We start from the raw sequence: 19,135 nt of genomic DNA, 5'->3' as shown, positions 1-19,135 counted from the left end.
AGGCAGAGGGGGATGATCCTAGGATGAGGACTTCCGTTTTGTCTGAGTTAAGTTTTAGGCGGCGGTTTTTCATCCATTCGGCTACTTCTTTCATGCCTTCATGAAGATTGGTTTTGGCGGTGTTAGGGTCTTTGGTGAGGGAAAGGATCAGCTGGGTGTCGTCAGTGTAGGAGATGATGTTGAGGTTGTGTTGTCGCGCGATGGATGCGAGGGGACTCATGTAAACGTTGAAGAGGGTGGGACTGAGTGATGATCCTTGTGGTACTCCGCAGATGACTTCGGTGGCCTCTGATTTGAATGGGGGGAGTCGGACTCTCTGGGTTATCCCGGCGAGGAACGAGATGATCCAATCTAAGGCTTTTCCTTGTATGCCGATGTTGCTGAGGCGTTGTATGAGGGTGCTATGACAGACCGTGTCGAAGGCGGCGGAGAGGTCAAGTAGGATGAGGGCAACTGTTTCTCCGTTGTCCAGTAGAGTTCGGATGTCGTCTGTCGCTGCAATAAGGGCGGTTTCGGTGCTGTGTTTGGCTCGAAAACCGGACTGTGAGGAGTCGAGGGAGTTGTTGGATTCAAGGAAGGCGGCGAGCTGTCTATTGACGGCTTTCTCAATGACTTTGGCAGGGAATGGGAGGAGGGAGATGGGGCGGTAGTTCTTGAGTTCAGAGGGGTCCGCTGTGGGTTTCTTCAAGAGGGCGCTGAGTTCGGCGTGTTTCCAGCTTTCTGGGAAGGTAGCGGAGTTGAAGGAGCAGTTGATGACATCACGGAGATGGGGTGCGATGATGGAATCTGCTTTGTAGAAGATGTGGTGGGGACAGGGGTCGGTTGGCGAGCCTGAATGGATTGAGTTCATTAGGCGGATGGTGTCTTCAGTGGTGATTGGGTTCCAGGCGTTAAGGATGTTAGGGGGCTTTTTAGGTTCGGAGGTGGGTGGAGTGGACTGTTCTTTGGAAATGTTCTCAAAGCTATTATGTATGTTGGTAATTTTGTTATAGAAGAAAGAGGATAAGGAGTCGCAGAGTTCTTGGGAGGGAGTAATGTCGTTTGAGGCTGTGGTGGGGTTGGTAAATTCTTTGACGATGTTGAATAGTTCCTTGCTGTTTTGGGCGTTGTTGTCGAGTCGATCCTTGAATGCTGACTTCTTGGTGGATCGGATCAGTTGGTGGTGTTTGCAGGTGGCTGTCTTGAAGGTGGTCAGGTTGTCAGTGGTTGGGTTTTTTCTCCATGTTTTCTCGAGAGTACGGCATAGTTTCTTGGATTTCCTAAGGTCTTCGTTGAACCAGGGGGCTTTTTTGCTACCCTGTTTGGTTTGGTGGTTTTTCAAGGGTGCTAGTTCATCAGCGCTGTGAGTGATCCATTGTTTGAGTTTGGTGGCCTCTTGGTTTGGGTCCGATGAGAGGGCGGGAGGGTTTTGGTTGAGCGATGTGAGGAGTTGGTCTGTGGTGATTTTGTTCCAGTTTTTTCGTGGAATAGGTTGTGGGGGGTTGTGGGTCGAGGAGGTTTTGTAGTTGAAGTGAACACAGCTGTGGTCCGTCCAGTGGAGAGCTGTGGTGCGATCGAAGGTGATGTGCTTGCTGGAGGTAAAGATTGGGTCGAGCGTATGTCCGGCTATATGAGTGGGGGTGTCAACGAGCTGTTTGAGACCAAGATTGGCCAGGTTGTCCAGAAGGGTGGTGGTGTTGCTGGTGGTGGTGTTGCTGTCGTTTTTCTTTTCCAGGTGGAAGTTGAGGTCTCCCAGTAGCATGTAGTTCTCGGAGGCGACGGCATGTGGGCTGATGAAGTCAGTGATGTCTTCGCTGAATTGTTTACGGGTTCCTGGTGGTCTGTAGATGAGGGTGCCTCTAATTGTGGTCCTGGGGTCGGTGTGGATCTGAAAGTGGAGGTGTTCGGCGGTTGTAAGGTTATCGTCGAAGCTGGTCGTGATTCTGATGGTGTTCTTATGGACGATGGTGATGCCTCGTCCTGTTTGGTTGGTGCGGTCTTTTCGGATGATCTTGTAGCCGTCCGGGATGGCTATGGCGATGTCGGGCGATGAAGAGGCGTTCATCCAGGTTTCTGTAAGGAGGGCGATGTCCGGTGAAGCAGTGTCGAGTAGGTCCCAGAGTTCTGTGGCGTGTCTGTGGATCGAGCGGGTGTTTAGCAGGATGCACTTCAGGTGGTTAGGGTCGGATCTGTGTGTGGGGTTAGTGGATTTGGTGGGGGTCTTGGTGCAGGCAAACTTTCAGGAGTGGCAGGCGAAGGGGCACACAGTGAAAATAAAGGCAGCACAGATTACAAGAGCGTTTCAGCACGCTATAGGCGACTCGCGCTACGGCGATATGCTAATTAGTCAGATGTAACAGAACAGGTCGCGATCTGGCGTACGATGCTGATTAAAATATTATTATTGCGTCTACAAAGCAGGCGGTGGGCTTGTAATACGGATACCAGTCTGGAGTCAGGTCAGGGAGCAGCGTGAGGAGGAGCGACCGTGTGGGCAGAGCAGTGCTATGATATGTCACGGCCCTTGAGATTCTGATTGCCCCTCCAGCTGTAATTGCCTTAATTAACTTCCCCCACACTGGCTCCTCCTCTCACTCAGCTGATTAAAATATTATTATTGCGTCTACAAAGCAGGCGGTGGGCTTGTAATACGGATACCAGTCTGGAGTCAGGTCAGGGAGCAGCGTGAGGAGGAGCGACCGTGTGGGCAGAGCAGTGCTATGATATGTCACGGCCCTTGAGATTCTGATTGCCCCTCCAGCTGTAATTGCCTTAATTAACTTCCCCCACACTGGCTCCTCCTCTCACTCAGCGCAGGCAGCCGTAGCAGCAGGAAACGCTCCACTCTCCGTTCCTGGGCCTTCATTCAGTGACATGGGTTATCCTAAAATATTAAGTAAATCTGCCGCCTCTTCTAAAAGTGTGGCTCTGAACACTTGAGTCCACCTGATCCTTTTTCACTTGCCTTTAATAGTTTAATCGGCTCTGAGTTTCGAACCCGAACAATACAGCTGTTTTTCAAGATACTGGCATTTTAATTCAGCCTTCCCAGTAAGTGCCCCTTTACTCTACGCTGCCTAGCTTTCTCACAGAGACCCCATGCACCTGATTTTAATTGGTGCTTTTTCCTTCCTTCCCGGTCTCTATCTCGAACTATTTTACTACGTGAAGTCTACTGTAGCGCTCCATAGGCTCTTTTCATTTGATGCTTAATCATACCGCAAAAACACATGAGTATGTCTCAGATCTGTTAGTCTCTTTGTTATGCGCTGTCCTCCCGCTTCTCTCATAAATTCCCATCCATCCATCCCCCCCACTCCATCCATCCATCTCACTCCATCCATCCATCCCTCCACTCCATCCATCCATCCCCCCACTCCATCCATCCATCCATCCCACTCCAATAATCCATCCCACTCCATTTATCCATCCATTCATCCCCCACTCCATCCATCCATCCCCCCACTCCATCCATCCATCCATCCCCTCCATCCATCCATCCCCCCACTCCTTCCATCCATCCCCCCACTCCATCCATCCATCCCCCATCCCCCTCACTCCATCCACCCATCCCACTCCATCCATCCATCCCCCCACTCCATCCATCCATCCCACTCCATGCATCCATCCGTCCCACTCCATCCATCCATCCCCCCACTCCATCCATCCATCCATCCATCCACCCCACTCCATCCATCCATCCATCCATCCCACTCCATCCATCCATCTCCATCCATCCCACTCCATCCATCCATCCCCCCACTCCATCCATCCATCCCCCACTCCATCCACCCATCCATCCATCCATCCATCCATCCCACTCCATCCATCCCACTCCATCCATCCATCCATCCATCCGACTCCATCCATCCATCCATCCCACTCCATCCATCCATCCATCCATTCACCCTACTCCATCCAGCCCTCCCCGCCCACACTCCATCCCTCCCCGCCTCACACTTCATCCCTCCCCCGCACCACACTCCATCCCTCGCCCACACTCCATCCCTCGCCCACACTCCATCCCTCGCCCACAGTCCATCCCTCGCCCTCTTGCCCTGCCTCTATCTCTCACCCTGCCCCTATCTCTCGCCCTCCCTCTATCTATCTATCGCCCTCACTATCCATCGCATCACCACAGCATCACTCAGGGGCATCACAACATCACTATGCGCTACCAGAGCATCACTGAACGCCACAGCATCACTCGTCGCCGCCACAACATCATTCAGAGCCACCACAGCATCAATCTGTGCATCCATTCAACAACAACTGATTCAAATATTTTCTCTCAAAGTTTCAAACTTTATTACAAATGTCACAAAAAAAGTTAATATTTCACTTCTGTTCTGGTTTCATCACAATAAAATACACTTACATAATCTTCCAAAAAGTAATTTGCAAAAGTTTAAGCTATTACCATTATAAATTACAATAACTTTTATGTAAGTATTAAATATTCAAAAAAATACAACCCATTGTTATTTTTAATATTAATACATCTAAGTCATGTAAATACAACACATATTGCATTACAAATGCTATAGGTGTCATGTTTGCAAAAGTTAACACTATTGGCATTGTAAATGACAAAGTTATTAATTTCGCTATTTTCAAAACAAAAACATAAATAAAAAATGTGTCATTTACAATACTAATACCTCTAACTTTACTAATGCGAGCCCTATTGCATTGCAAATGCTTGTTGTATTATGTGGGGGTGGATTCAGCTTCTTTGTTAACCCTTGATCCCGACCCATGTTTTCCAGAACTGGCCTTTGTTTGTGTAACCTAGATGCTAAGGATGGGCTAGTTACACAATGTAAGGGTTCAGTTGGGAATAAAGTGGGGGTAGTAGATAGCCGTGAGGCATTAGTAACAATTACTACAGGACTCAATGGTACTGTACAAGATGGATCTATATGAATTAATGGTTGATCCATAATCAAGTCGCTAGAGTCACTTGATTCTCGTGTTCTAGCTATTCCTGAATTTGATGTTATTGAGTCAGTTTTACCCGGCCCTATATCCTGAGTCTCTATGCTCGTATGGGCTAGTACTTGTAAGACTGCTACGGGTGATTTAGCTTTGCCTATTGCTCCTAAGGATGATCTTTTAGCAGTGATCCCGAGAGATAACCGTTTTTCTGTTAGAATGATTTCATGCTCCAAGACTGTTTCTGCCCTGTTCAGAAAAGCATCCAATGTACCAACCAACCTAGCTCCCACCCGTGACCCTTTTTTCTGTCTTGAGGTCATGTTAACAAAGAACACAACGTGGGAAGAGGGTCTGCAGGGGAAAAAAGTTTAATGACCTAAGTGCTCCTATCCCCTAATCTAACAGCAAAAAACACAAAGGGGGTGCTACTGGTCTAGACAGGCTAGAGAGTGTCTGCGTAATGCATGAGAAAAGAGGGAGGCAATAAAGATAGGCATGTGGGAAATGGTGTTCTTCAAGATTATGCATTATATTAAAGTTTGCTTCATGTATGGACAAGAGTAGGACACCATTTTCCTTTTGCCCTTAGGAGTGTTTTTGCTTCTTGATAATATATGTATATACACTCTTTCTGGTTAGAAAGAAGAAGGTTTATCTGTATAGCTGGGCTGACATACATGAGTGGTGGGGTTTCATTTGAAGTTGCAATAGGTAGTGTTTTGATGCTTAGTTCAGTGCGGTGGTAAACAACCAGATGACGTAATAGAACAAGTTTTGTTTGTATGTACTTTGACTTGTGAATCAGACTGTTAGAACTCTGTGTTCAATATGTTTTAATTAAATGAGAGCAGAAAAATAAAATTCAAGACAATATAGCTCCACATAAAACAGAAGATACTTGTATGTAATTAATTCAGAGAAAAACATCTCACCAGAGCCGGTCCGCCCAACAATCCCAACTGATTCCTGAGCATGAATAGTCAAGTTTAGACCTTTAAGGATAACTGGTGTGTTTTCTCGATATCTCATGTAATAATCTTTAAACGTGATCTGTCCCCTAGTTGGCCAGCCATTTGGAGCTTCTACAGCACTGGCTTGCCTGGATTCCTCTGGAGCACATGTCTGTGTAAAAATGACAAAAACTCAGCAAAATATATTAAACAAATAAAACAAATTCTATGATTTTGAAACCCCCTTCACCATGCAGAGAGTGAGTTTAAAGAATAAGACAATTAAACAGTATACATTGTTATGCTTTAGGTTGCTCTACTATACAAAATTTCACTTATATAAAATTCAGCAACTACATTAGAACAAATAATTTATAGAAGAAAACAAAAACCTATCTAAATTCACATTCTAATCAGTTTACTAGTCCTTATAAATACCTTTTCAGTGCTCTGCAATATATCCCTTTCGGTCTATGCCCTCTGGCACACACTAGGTCCTAGTAAAACATCTTAGTCAACTTTGACTTTCTAACCATGACATCCCCGCTATGGTTTGCAACTTTTTTTGATGCGATATATATGTTTATCAAGTATGTTTGGTTACTTTCAGGGTGTTTGAAAATTGTACATTGATACTTAAAATGAATAGGATAACTTGCTTCAAGAATGAGCTGTCACATTCTGAAACAGTTCCACCAAAGCTTATTCAGAGCTACACTTAACAATAAAGTATGTGCATCATAAACAAACCCAACCATCAACATAGGTGATCGTTCCAGTGCAGCCCAAGTAGACCCTCCTAATTGACAAACAGGATATAACTACAACACACACATGCAGGAGGCATGGCACATGGTCGCTTATTACACTATCTGTTCTAGGTGCTCACACATCACTGGGTGTAGACAGATAACTCTGAAGAGTGGAGAATAGAACAGGTGTGATAATAGCACAACAATCTGATTTTAGCACCTCGGAATGGAAGTTACTGAATAACATCACATATTTTCTAAAGTTCTGAAGTGTAGAGTGTGCAGATTGCGTGAGCAGAAATTCTGCCAGTTTATATATGGCAAACATAATAGAACCCAGCCAAAGTCAATATTACAGAAGGGATTGTAATGAGGCCCAGGGTATATTCTCATGTCATTGGGTTTTTGCTCACCACTACTTTGGCTCAGATTATGAGTTGACCATATTTACTTGTGGCAATACTAGGGGAAGTGAGTTGGAATCCCTGATTTTATGTGGTTGTCTGCACAGAAATGCAACCTCTTTGAAACTATGTTCTCAAAATTGGAAATAAGCATATCAACCTGGAATTACACAATCCCATTTTAGATCTGATTCCAGGGACACATTCACTGGTATTTGCCACCTGCCCTTGGGAGGCAGTAAATATCAGTGTTGGATTGAGGGTGCTCAGGGTGTTGGATGGGGATGAGGAGCATGCCTGCGTTCAGGGGCAGCTCTAAACTCTTTGGGGAAGTATTGCCTGCACCATATGATCCTGGAGGTGGCAGGTGGGGTCCCGGCTATTTCTATATATATAGCTCCTGCTGTTTTCCATCCATTGCTTTACCGAATGAGGATCCTCACCCAATAATTTGATGTGTACGGAAATAAAATCATAACATTTGGTAAACCATATTGTTTCAGATTTAAAATGTCATCATGAAATGTTTTAAACGGCTCGAAAGATTGATGAGAGGGAATGTTACTATTCCAGTATGTAAAGGTGAAGAGGCGCCTCCTAAGGGTACGTCTCCATCTAATATGACTACCGAACATGGGTTAAATAAGGGTGCTTGGCTTTGCCAATGGAGAAGGATTAGTGAGAAAGAGGGTGTTTTACGTTTTCCTACAAATGGGACATTTAACACCAGAATTCTTGATCATTTGAAGGGAAAATTGCATGAGATGAAGCTACCACCTAGATCCCTTTAGTATGAAGCATTTAATGCATGGGAGAGAGTGGTCAGGGAAAATGAGAAGGAAAAATCCCAGAGGATGCCAATAGGGCAGTCAAGAACTACGCAAATGCCTAATGGGATGAACAACTGGGTAGATGGAGGAAAGCTATCATAGAAGGTATTAGCTTATATCCAGTCCTTACCTACGAGACTGCTAAGAGGGGACTGGGCAAATATTCCGGTATGAAGGAAGAGGGTGGGTCAGATACTGATTCTGGAGTTGAAATACTGGAAGAGATGTTGATTTCAAGATCTCCACCACACAGGACCCCAGCAGAGCAGAGTAGGTCAGGTAGTCATACTAGATCTATAGTGCCATCTGCTCCAGTACAGCCGAGTGCGTCCCAGATTAAATGACTCCTGCAGATATTGTACATCTCCCCACCCGTGGTAGCTCGACCACAAATTGCTGTTCCAGTAGTTCCTTCTACAGTCATAGTGCCCAGTGAAGCCCAACTACCTGTTATTAGTACTTCATCTGAAACGAAGGTGGTAACCAGTGCTCCTCTGCTTTTAGAAACAAGACCTAAGGCTCAAATAGTTGCTGGAGGAGTATCAACTTCAGGATTTGTCCCAACTTCCCAGAACTTGCAGATAGTGTCTTGAAAGTCACCATTAACAGTGCCAGACTTACAGATGGAGGGATGCTAGTACTTAGAGCCCCAAGTACATTGAAAGAAATCTTTGCAACTGAGGAGGGATATATAGCAGCTTAGTTCGAGGAAACAGTAGGATCTAGTAAGGCAGAGAATGTGGGGGCACCTACAAAATCAGACATTGAAAAAAAAGCCTACAAATATCTCACAACTGAAGGTTAAATTAGAAGAAAGGATGAGGGGGTGTCTAAATTTCGAACACTTAGAACAGTATCAAAGGAAAAAATTAATGTACCTGTGCAAGGAGGTTATGTGGAGAGCTGCTTTAACTCATGATAAATTTACTGAATTCACTCAGAAATATTAGAAAGACATTACATAACATGTGCACCTACACAGAAGCAATAGGGTTCAATTTGATGACATGGCATTTGAGAACATGAGGATTACAGGACTGCGATTCCATATCATAGAATTGGTTACATGCATGTGGGGTGAGTTTGAAAAATTGGAAATCAAATTGGGCAAAGAAAATGAGAAGATAAAGACAGAAGCATCCATTGTGAGGAAATAAAATGAAAGGAGTGAGAGAGAAACCACAGCTTATCCACTTAGAGAAAAGCAGGAAGATTATATGTAGATGTGTCTTGGAGTTGTGGTGATTTGGCTGAATGTACTATTAATTTTCCCAAATTGAGAGACACGCTGGTACAGTGTTATGCACAAGTGGAAAGGTTTGAAAAGATTTCAAAGGCACTGTGGATGGATTGATAAACATTTTCCGACATTGCAGTGCCTGCAAAATTATGGGTCGAATGTAAAACTGTGGTGCAGGAGCCTAGAGAGGAGCCAGCGAGAGTGGCAGGGAATAATTTGCAATCCCCTATAGTGATGGGGAAGTATGATGCAATTATTACCTTTCTGGAAAGTAGAGTACCTCCAAAATATCTGGATTAGCTCTAAAGTAACTACACAGGAGCCAAAGGAGACTGTGCATGAACACTATGAGAGATTGTTGCAGGTATTGAGGTCGTATAGTGGACTTGAATATCCTGTAGAAAAGAATATGATGATTTTTGTGTCTCAGTTTGTAGTAGAGTTGTAGCCAGAGATCAGTTTGCACATAATCCAAAACGTGATCTGCTAACATAATAAGTCACTCAACAAGATCCTGTGATATGCTAAATATTGCAGTTATATGTTAGAATTGAAGAAGAAAATTATAAAATAAACATTGAGTTGGCTCAGACAAAGCTGGCTGAGAAATGTTTTCAAAACCCTTCCTTTGTAGGGAAGTAAGAAACCATGCCAGGAGTTGTGATGCCACAAAGAGTTTTCCAAGGACGTTAAGGAGGAGTGCCCATTTCACAAGGAAAAAGTAGAAATGTTCCTGTGATTACAGGATCTGGATCAGATGTTGAAGATATGAAAAAAATACTGGTTGTAACATCTGTCATAAAATCAGGCATTGGTAGGAGATGTGTCGACATAAATCCTGAAAATCCTGACGCAAATATGCAAATGCCACAGGGTATGCAAATAATAATGTGCTGGGTCAGAGAATACAAATGTCAGCACAGGGACAGGTCCCAATAATGCCAATTGCACCTTTGCATATTGGGAATCCTAGATTTAATCAAATGCAAAAAATTAATGCAAATCAATTTCAGAATGCTATACCCCAATTCCAGAACCCAAACCAGAAAACTTTGCAACAATTTCAGTTATTCAACACTGATGGTCTTGGTTCAGATAATTCCCAATGATGGTGCCTGAGAGAGGAAGAAGATTGCGTACTTGGTGCAGTCATAGAGGTAGACCAGAGTGGCCCATATGTAGATGCAGATGTGGCTACCCCTTATCAATTCTCATTGACAGTGGTGCTACTGTAAGAACAGTGGAAGTCCTAGACTTACCTCTCTCAGGAAAAACAATCCAAGTTGTAGGAGCAACTAATATACAAATTCAAAACCCAGTTTTTAAGAAGGTATCAGTAAAAATAGGATCCTTTGAAGAGAAGCACCAATGTGTTGTTTGTGATCCAAGTCCTGTGAACCTGTTGGGTAGAGATTTGTTGTGCAAATTAAATCGCACAATTTACTGGACACTGTATGGTGTAGCATTCCAAACACATGATGAGGATTTCCAATTTATTAGACAGCAAATAGAGGAAGGACAATTACCTTTGTTAACTGTTGATGAATTACCTGAAGATCTGAGAGAAACAATGAATGCCAAAGTTTGAGATTTTACAGGGAAAGACATTGAACTAATTAAAGGTGGAGAATCCATCTGAATTAGACTGAAACTAAATACTGTTTATCCTATACCATTTGACCCCAGAAACAACAGCAGGTATCCAGCCAGTGATATATTACATGTTACAAAAAGGAATGCTGAGAGAACTAATTGGAAGTCCATGTATCACTCCAATTTTGGAAAATATAGGATGGTTCAAGATTATGGAAAATAAATTAAATTGTAGTACCCTGTTGTTTTGTGGTACTGAATCCAGCCGCCATACTGTTTCAAATTCCATGTACCGCAGAATGGTCTACTGTAATTTATCTGTGCCAGGCTTTTTTCTCAGTGCCATTGGATGAAGAAAGACAATTTGTATTCTCTTTTGTCTTCCAACAGAAAACATTAACATGGTGTTGTGTCCTGCAGTGATATAGAGAGACTCCATCCATCTTTAACCAGATTTTTAAAAGGAATCTAGAGACCCTGGTAATGCAACAATGATCCACTGTAATTGAATATATAGATGATTTGCTTCTGGATTCAGAAACACAGAATCCAAGTAAAAATAATCTCATTGGACTCTTAAATCCCCTCGCTGAGAATGGACACAAAGGGACCTATTACAATGGCAATCTGCCCGCCACCACAACGGAGCACGAGACCGACCACCGAAGTTGTGGCGATCCCGCCATGCAAATTAGGATGAGCTGCCACACTGGATGTCGCATCCTCAACATTAACATTGCGGTGGGCAGTGCTGTACGCAGCACCCGCCCATGTTCTGTATTGCCATGTACAATGTGACAGGCACCATGCGGTGCCTTCCATCTTGTGCATGGCAAAGATGGGGGGTACTATGAGTATCCCCAGTGCAGCCACCCACACCCCCCACCTCCCGGGGGCCCGCAATGGGCCCTGCAGAGATTTCCTGCATGCCTTTCCATGTCAGAATCTCCACCATGGAAAGGCATGCATCATAATATGGATGGTGGTGCTTGCAAGGCACCGCCACCATATTGAGTCCCTTTTCCGCCTGGCCGGCAATCGGACCGGTGGAAAAGTGGCAAACGGTCTTCACGTCTGCCGTGGTGCCCCCCCCCCCATACTAATATGGCAGGGGTAAACCAGGGACATTTGGTGGGCGGATCGCCACTGCCCGCTCGGCGGTGGCAATCCGTCCGATATCAAAATGGTCCCCATAGTGTCGCCAGGCAAATTGCAATACTATCAAAAAGAAGTTCAATCTTTGGGACACATCATTGTGAAATGAGCTAGAAAAGTGTCATCAGAAAGAGTGGAGGCAATCTATCCACCACGAACTGAGAAACGAAGCAGAATGCTCTTGGGAATAGTTGGCTAATTTAGACTAAACTTTTTATTGGTGGCAAATCCTTTACAGAGGCTGACATGCAGAAATGCGCTAAATCAAATTCCATTGGAAAATAAATGTACAAAAGCATTCCTGAAGTTGAAAGATAGACTGTCTTATGACCCAGCACTAGGAATGCCAGACTATATAAAAGAGTTCACACTATTTTGCGCTAAGTGAGATGCATGCTCTGCCTCAGTTTTGACACAAACACATGGTGGATCTCAAAAACCTGTAGCATAACTTTCTACAACCCTTCAACTTATAGCGGCAGGACTTTCCAGCAGCCTTAAAGTGGTAGCTGTGGTAAGTACTATTCTGTAGAAGAGCGAGAATGTAGTGATGGGATCCCCATTATCTATCATGTTCCCTGTTGCTAGCCAGAACAAAGACCCAATTCATGACCCATAATTAGTTGACAAAATATGAGCAGAATATTTTGTCTTCTGAAAATGTTTTTTTTTAAATGTCGCAAAGTGTTGAACCCTTCAACATTATTACCTGTACATGATGAAATTGTGATGAAAGTGAACAAGACTGTCTAGAATTCCAGGAACTATGCATCAAACACTCCCAAGACATTAAGGATGAACTCCTGATTGAACCTGAATATTTGGTATTTGAAGATGACTCATGCTTGAGAGGAAAAGATGACACATAAATTATGTGGTCGAAGCTTCATAGCTCCAAATAGTAGATTAAGTGGATCAAGGCAAGTTGGATCAGGTTATAATTTATTGGTAAATTCCATTCAATGATGATTCAAAATATGTTTATTGATTCAAGAGTCCATAGTCCAAAGTGATTCTTAAATGGTCAGAATCACTGTTATTGGGTAAAAGAAGCCAGAACAGCCAACACGTGTTTCGCCCTCTTCTGGCACACAAGCCTGGGGATTTCTCAATACGTAAATTATCATTATGAGTACCGTCTTGGTGTCATGGGTGCATTACTGTCCTATTCGGAGTATCAGAAGAAATGCTTCATAGCTGTCTTGTCAGGCACGTCCATTATGTGGTCCGTGGATTATCCCAAAGGAGTGTGGTCCTCTACGTGATGCAACCGGACCCATAACAAAGTTACTGGTAACTCGGGCAGTGGAAAATCTAACCTTTTCTTAGCTAGACCTTCAGGGTCCACTGAGACATGAAGTATTACCGGGGAATAAGACATTTCAGGTTTGCTTCACCAAGTAATTTATTTCCCCTATTTCATTCACATTATTAGAGTTTGTTATAATTTAACATTTAGTCACCAAGCATCTCATGGATGTGTTACTCCCCAATGTAACTGTAAGTGGTTTCCTCTAACACATTATAATAAAAAAAGAGATTTCACACACTCACTGCAAAAGAACTACAAGCAGAAGGCAGCCTGTGCTCATGACAGAGGTTCGTGGCTCAGGTTGCGGATAAGGCCCAGGTGTTTGGGAAGGCTGAGAGTAAGGGCGTGAGCATATGCCAATAGCTGAAGTTATAATTTCAGTTTGAGGGGTCACTTCCAGTTCATCAATGGTAGTGACAGTAAAAAAGCATAGCTTTCTCTTTGGTCAGTGCCTGAAAAAAACTGGTGCTAGCATTGGAAACCTGCTTATCAATTTAGCTCACAAATTACTTACTCTGATAGAACCTTTTATTAGTAAGCCCAAACTCACCCTTTTAGGTGACTTTAATTTCCATTTGGAACTATCAGAGGATAACAATACTAAAGCGCTAACAGAGGCTCTGACCTTTTGCGGACTTATCCAATTAGTTGAGGGTCCTACCCATGCTGCTGGACACACTCTTGACGGCATTTTCTCCAACGATACCAGACTGAAGACCGATACCCCGATTCCTCTGTCCTGGTCTGACCATGCGGCTATCCCCTTCCTCTTTACCCTTACAATTTCTGGATCTGATCTAACTAACAAAAAAGGATGGGAAACCAGGAGGAACTATAACAACGTAACGAATATTACGCTTGCCCCTTTCTTGAATGATTCTCTTCCCCTAGTTCCGTCTGACGCTAACCAGGCCGCAGTGGCCCTGTCCGCCTCACTCATGCCCTGGATTGACTAGCACCCCCTAAAAAACATTACTCAGCTAGAAAGAGCCCCTCATCACCATGGTTCTCGGAACTACTCAGATCTCTCCGGCAAAAATGCAGACAGAAAGAAAGAGCCTGGTATGCCCACCAAGACCCTTTGAGTAAAAATCTACACAAGTCTGCCCTGAGAAAATATATAAATGCTATTGATGAAGAAAAAAAGAACTATTTTACCAAAATCACTACCTCTTTGAAATCCTCCAGGGAACTTTTTAAAATTATTGATACCTTAGCCACTCCCAAATCATCTGAATCAGTGAATGATTCGCAAGAACTATGCGACGATATCGCAGGATTCTTTCATTCTAAAATCGAGGACATTGACAGCTCCCTCAAATCCTCTAATACTACACTAGATACAAACAATACTCCCCCGCCCTCCCTCCTCTCTTCCGTACTCACGGAGACTACCTACTCTTTGGATTCCCTGCCATATTTTTCCAGTTTTCCCCATATATACCTTGAGGAACTTAACCACCTTCTTGAAGCTACCAAATCCTGCTCCCCTATTGATCCCTGCCCCCTTTAAATCTTGAAGGACTGCAGAGTTTCTGTCCTGCCTCCTCTTCTGCAAGTTATGAATTTGGCTATTGACGAGGGCTCGTTTCCAACTCCTTGGAAAGCGGCAGTTGTAAAGCCCCTCCTAAAGAAACCCTCGCTCAATCCGGAAGTCCTAAAAAACTTCCGACCAATATCTCTGCTCCCAGCCCCGGCAAAGATGCTTGAGGCCCACCTCAATTTGCATCTGACTTCCTATCTTGAAAAAACATATCTCCTTAACATCTCCCAGCATGGGTTCCGTGCTGCTCACAGCACCGAATCCTCCCTCACTGTTGTTGCTAATAACATCCTCACCGAGGTGGACAGAGGCCGGACTACCATGCTGGTGCTCTTGGATCTCACAGCAGCTTTTGATACCCTATCCCCTTCAATCCTGGTTGACCGGCTGAAAGGGATAGGGGTGAGGGGAAGCGCCCTAAGTCTTCTGTCTTCCTTTCTTTCGCAGAGACAGCAAAGGGTTCAGCTTGGTAGGTTTCTGTCCTCCTCCAAAGAAGTGCAATGTGGGGTTCCTCAGGGCTCGGCCCTGAGTCCCCTTTTATTCAACATCTACGTAACCCCACTTGCCGAAGTAATGTCAGAACGCCCAAGGTCCACAGGAGTCGATGATGGTCCCAACGCCACTCCACCCAAAGCATTACCCAAGACAATTTGTGCTCGGGTCTGTCTCGAACAGAGGGGAAAGGGGAAGTGGATAAAAAGAGAAAAACAGCCTTCTTTTATTGTTGCGTGTAGTAACGCTTCACTGGGTCTCGGTTTTTCTTATGACACTTGATAGGTGTACCTGCATAGGAGATATAATGAACAGACATGCAACTCTACACTTCTGTTATACCTGCAATGTTCTATTCACCTGTAGACTGAGTCTTACCAATATGACCCCAGGCTGAACTTCCTCTCTATGTGTGAGTGTTCTGTTCTAATTTCAATTCTGTATAGGAAACAACAACACACTATTTAGTACCTGGTGAGCTCCCTCACTATTTACGAATGCTCTGACTGGAATGTATAATTACCTGGAAATTATGACAGGACGTATTAAACTAGACGTTATGTGGAATATCTTCACAGTATCCTAAATAGAGTTACAAGTTCAAACTTGAATGCTGCTTGAATAGTCTCAGGTTGTTATCATACCTTGTGGTTTTCGGAATTCAGTTACTTTACCGCTAAGTTGAGTCGTTATCAAAAATGTTCAAACAACTGTCTTCAGACGAACATGACTTTCTTCAGACTGACAGGAAAATCCCTCGTTGCGCATGCGTTGTAGAAAATTCACTGTTCTGGTTTCGATACAGGTTTTCGGAAAGTAATGTTTTCACAGAAAAGGCATGCGCGAAGGAAGACACTATTCCTCACGCAAGGCTACAGTTGAAGTGCGCAGTTCCTAACTGGAACGCGCGCTACAACCTCTTCGCCAGTCGCGAGATTCACTAGACCGTGAACTGACTCTTGAACATTGTCCTTTGATGCCGCCGTTTTCTTTTCCTGAATGTTGTATGTATTTTATACAACGTTTTACAAATAGTTTGGTTACAGGTATTCTTTTACTCCAACGGAATTTCTTGAGCTTAATCTACCTCTGTCGTTTTATTAGAGTAGCTACACTGTTAGCCTGACTAGTGATTTTTGTAGTCGCGACAGTACCTCCCTCCAAAAGGAGCCCCTCCTTCTTAGGTTTGTTTGGATAAGCCCTGTGAAGTTCTTTTATGAGTTTGGGAGCAAGTATGTTCTCAAGTGGTTCCCATGATCTCTCCTCTGGACCAAACCCCTTCCAGTCAACCAGGTAATACATTTGGTTCTTGGAAATTTTTGAATCAAGAATTCTACTAACTTCAAACTCATCTCCTCATTCAAATTGCAAAGGCTTCGGTTTTTGTTTTAGTCTGACATGAGGTGGATTTCTTTTTAACAGTGAAATGTGAAAAGCGGAGTGTATTTTCAGTGTTTTTGGAAGTTGCAATTTTATGACCACTGGGTTCATTTTTTCAACACCTTAAATGGCCCTATGTAACGTGGCTGGAATTTCCTATTCCCTTTTAACCTTAGATTTTTAGTGGAAAGCCAGACTAAATCTCCCTCTGCAAAACTGGGACCAACCCGTCTCTTCTTATCAGCTTGTTTTGTATAGGAAATTTTGGCCTTTAACAAGTTTGCTTGTGCTCTTTTGTAATTGCTCTGTAAATCTAGGATTAATTCAGAAGCTGCTGGCACTACCTCAGGCTGTTTCCCTATCGATACTCTTGGGTGTCTACCTGAGTTTAAATAGAAAGGGAAGTAACCGGTAGAATCATGAACTGCATTATTATATGCAAACTCTGCAGTCCACAGAAGATCTGACCACTTTCCTTCCTGTTCCAATAAATATAGCCTTAAGTATTGTTCCAATTCCTGGTTTACCCTTTCAGTCTGCCCGTCAGTCTCTGGATGATAGCTGGTGGAATATTGTGTATCAATACCCAAACTATGCATAAATTCTCTCCAGAACTTAGACAAGAATTGAGTTCCTCTGTCTGAAATGATTATCTGTGGAACCCCATGAGCTTTAACTATGTGTTGATTAAACAATTGAACTAATTATGGAGCTGTTGGTACCGCTTTTACAGGAAACAATATGGTTGTGTACCCCTGACTCGGTGGGAGGTCTACAATTAAATCCATGGTCACTGTGTGCCAGGGTTCAGGCAGATTAGGTAAGGGTTTCAACAACCCTTGAGGGGCTTGTCTGCTCGGCTTCCCTTTTATGCACAACTCACACGTCGCAACATAATGCCCCACTTGAGCTGCCATGCCCGGCCACCAAAAACTTCTTTTTACAAGTTCCAAAGTTTTCCTGACTCCTTTGTGCCCAGCCATACGATCATCGTGGCAACTCTTCATAGCCTTGTCCTGCAATTCTTTAGTTGGAAGATACAGCTTCCCTTCATAATATGGCAACCCTTCCACACTGGTTTTCTTTGCATCGTTGTCAGCCCAATCTTCCCATTCCTTGTCTGAGCCATTCTCTCGAAGATCCATAGTAAATTCTTCCGAATGGACGGCACCGACAATTTTGTTCAATGGTATGATAGGTTCATGTGCTGACACGCGTAGCTCCTCAGGAGCATTCATTCGGGATAGGGCATCGGCCTTACCGTTCTTGACTCCTGGCTTGTATGTAATTACAAAATCAAACTCAGAGAAGTATAGAGACCAACGTAACAGGCGTGGGGTGAGCGTTTTGGCTGATTTTCAAAACTGGTAGTTCCGATGATCAGTGAACACTGTCACACAATGTTTTGCACCTAAAAGATAGTGCCGCCAATCTTGAAATGCTTCCTTCACAGCCAACAATTCCTTATCTGCAATTGAGTAATTGACTTCAGGAGCTGATAGTTTCCTGATCTGAATGCCATGGGATGAAGTTGCCCTGTCACCTTATCTCTTTGTGATAAAATTCCTCCTGTAGCAAAATCCGAGGCATCGGTTTCCACAAAAAATGCCATTTCTGGATCTGGATGTATCAGAATCGGGGCTGTGATGAAAGCCTTCTTTAAGAATTGAAAAGCTCCTTCAGCATCTGAATTCCAATCAAATTTCTTCCCCTTTTTCAAAAGTTTCGTAATTGGTGACACTTTGGTTGAAAAATTGGGGATAAACCTTCTGTAAAAATTGGCAAACCCGATAAAGCTTTGTATCTCTTTGACATTCTTCGGGGAGGACCAATCTTGAATCACTTGGACCTTTGATGGATCCATGCCTACTCCATCTGCTGAGATCACGAATCCTAAAAATTCCACCTCCTCAACATGAAAAGAACATTTCTCCAATTTGACGTAAAGTTGATTCTCCAACAACTTTTGAAGGACAGCTCTTACATGTTTTACATCTTCTTGGGTGTTATCAGAAAAAATCAAAATATCGTCGATGTAGACCACCGCCACTCGATCTAAGAACTCTCGCAAAACATCATTAACCAGGTGTTGAAACGCTGCGGGAGCGTTGCTCAACCCATAGTGCATGACCTGGTACTCAAAAAGACCATATTTCGTTCTAAAAGCGTTCTACCATTCGTCGCCTTCGGCAACTCTGACCAGGTGATAAGCACCGAGCAGATCGAGCTTGGTAAATATTTTCGCTCCTTTAACTTGATCCAGCAGCTGAGAGATCAGCGGTAATGGATATCTATTTTTCACTGTCACCAGATTGAGGGCTCTGTAGTCAATACAAGAGCGGAGAGTTCCATCCTTCTTGGGTCGAAAAAATAGTGGCGATGACACCAGAGATTGTGAGGGTCTGATGAATCCTATCTGCAAGTATTCATCCAAGTATTCTTTAAGGTACACATTTTCAGCTTCTGTAAGAGCGTAAATACGACTGCACGGCAAGGTGGCCCCGGGTTCTTATTCAATTTTACAGTCGTATTCCCTGTGCGGGGAAGTTTCTCTGCATTTCATTTGT

General features: G+C 43.6%; 1 protein-coding gene across 1 annotated transcript in view; it reads right to left on the bottom strand.

Annotated features, from left to right (window-relative positions):
- LOC147677797 (ATP-binding cassette sub-family C member 12-like) overlaps positions 1 to 19,135 on the bottom strand; it is a 1,863,878-nt gene that overhangs the window by 359,466 nt on the left and 1,485,277 nt on the right. Inside the window, exon 26 of the mRNA XM_086945587.1 lies at positions 5,850 to 6,039. Coding sequence (XP_086801713.1) covers positions 5,850 to 6,039 — 190 coding nt within the window. The remainder of the gene's footprint in view (positions 1 to 5,849; positions 6,040 to 19,135) is intronic.

The sequence above is a fragment of the Lissotriton vulgaris genome, chromosome 12 (assembly GCF_964263255.1).
Source record: "Lissotriton vulgaris chromosome 12, aLisVul1.2, whole genome shotgun sequence".
NCBI lineage: Eukaryota > Metazoa > Chordata > Amphibia > Caudata > Salamandridae > Lissotriton > Lissotriton vulgaris.
This window is presented reverse-complemented; position numbering and strand designations above follow the sequence as displayed.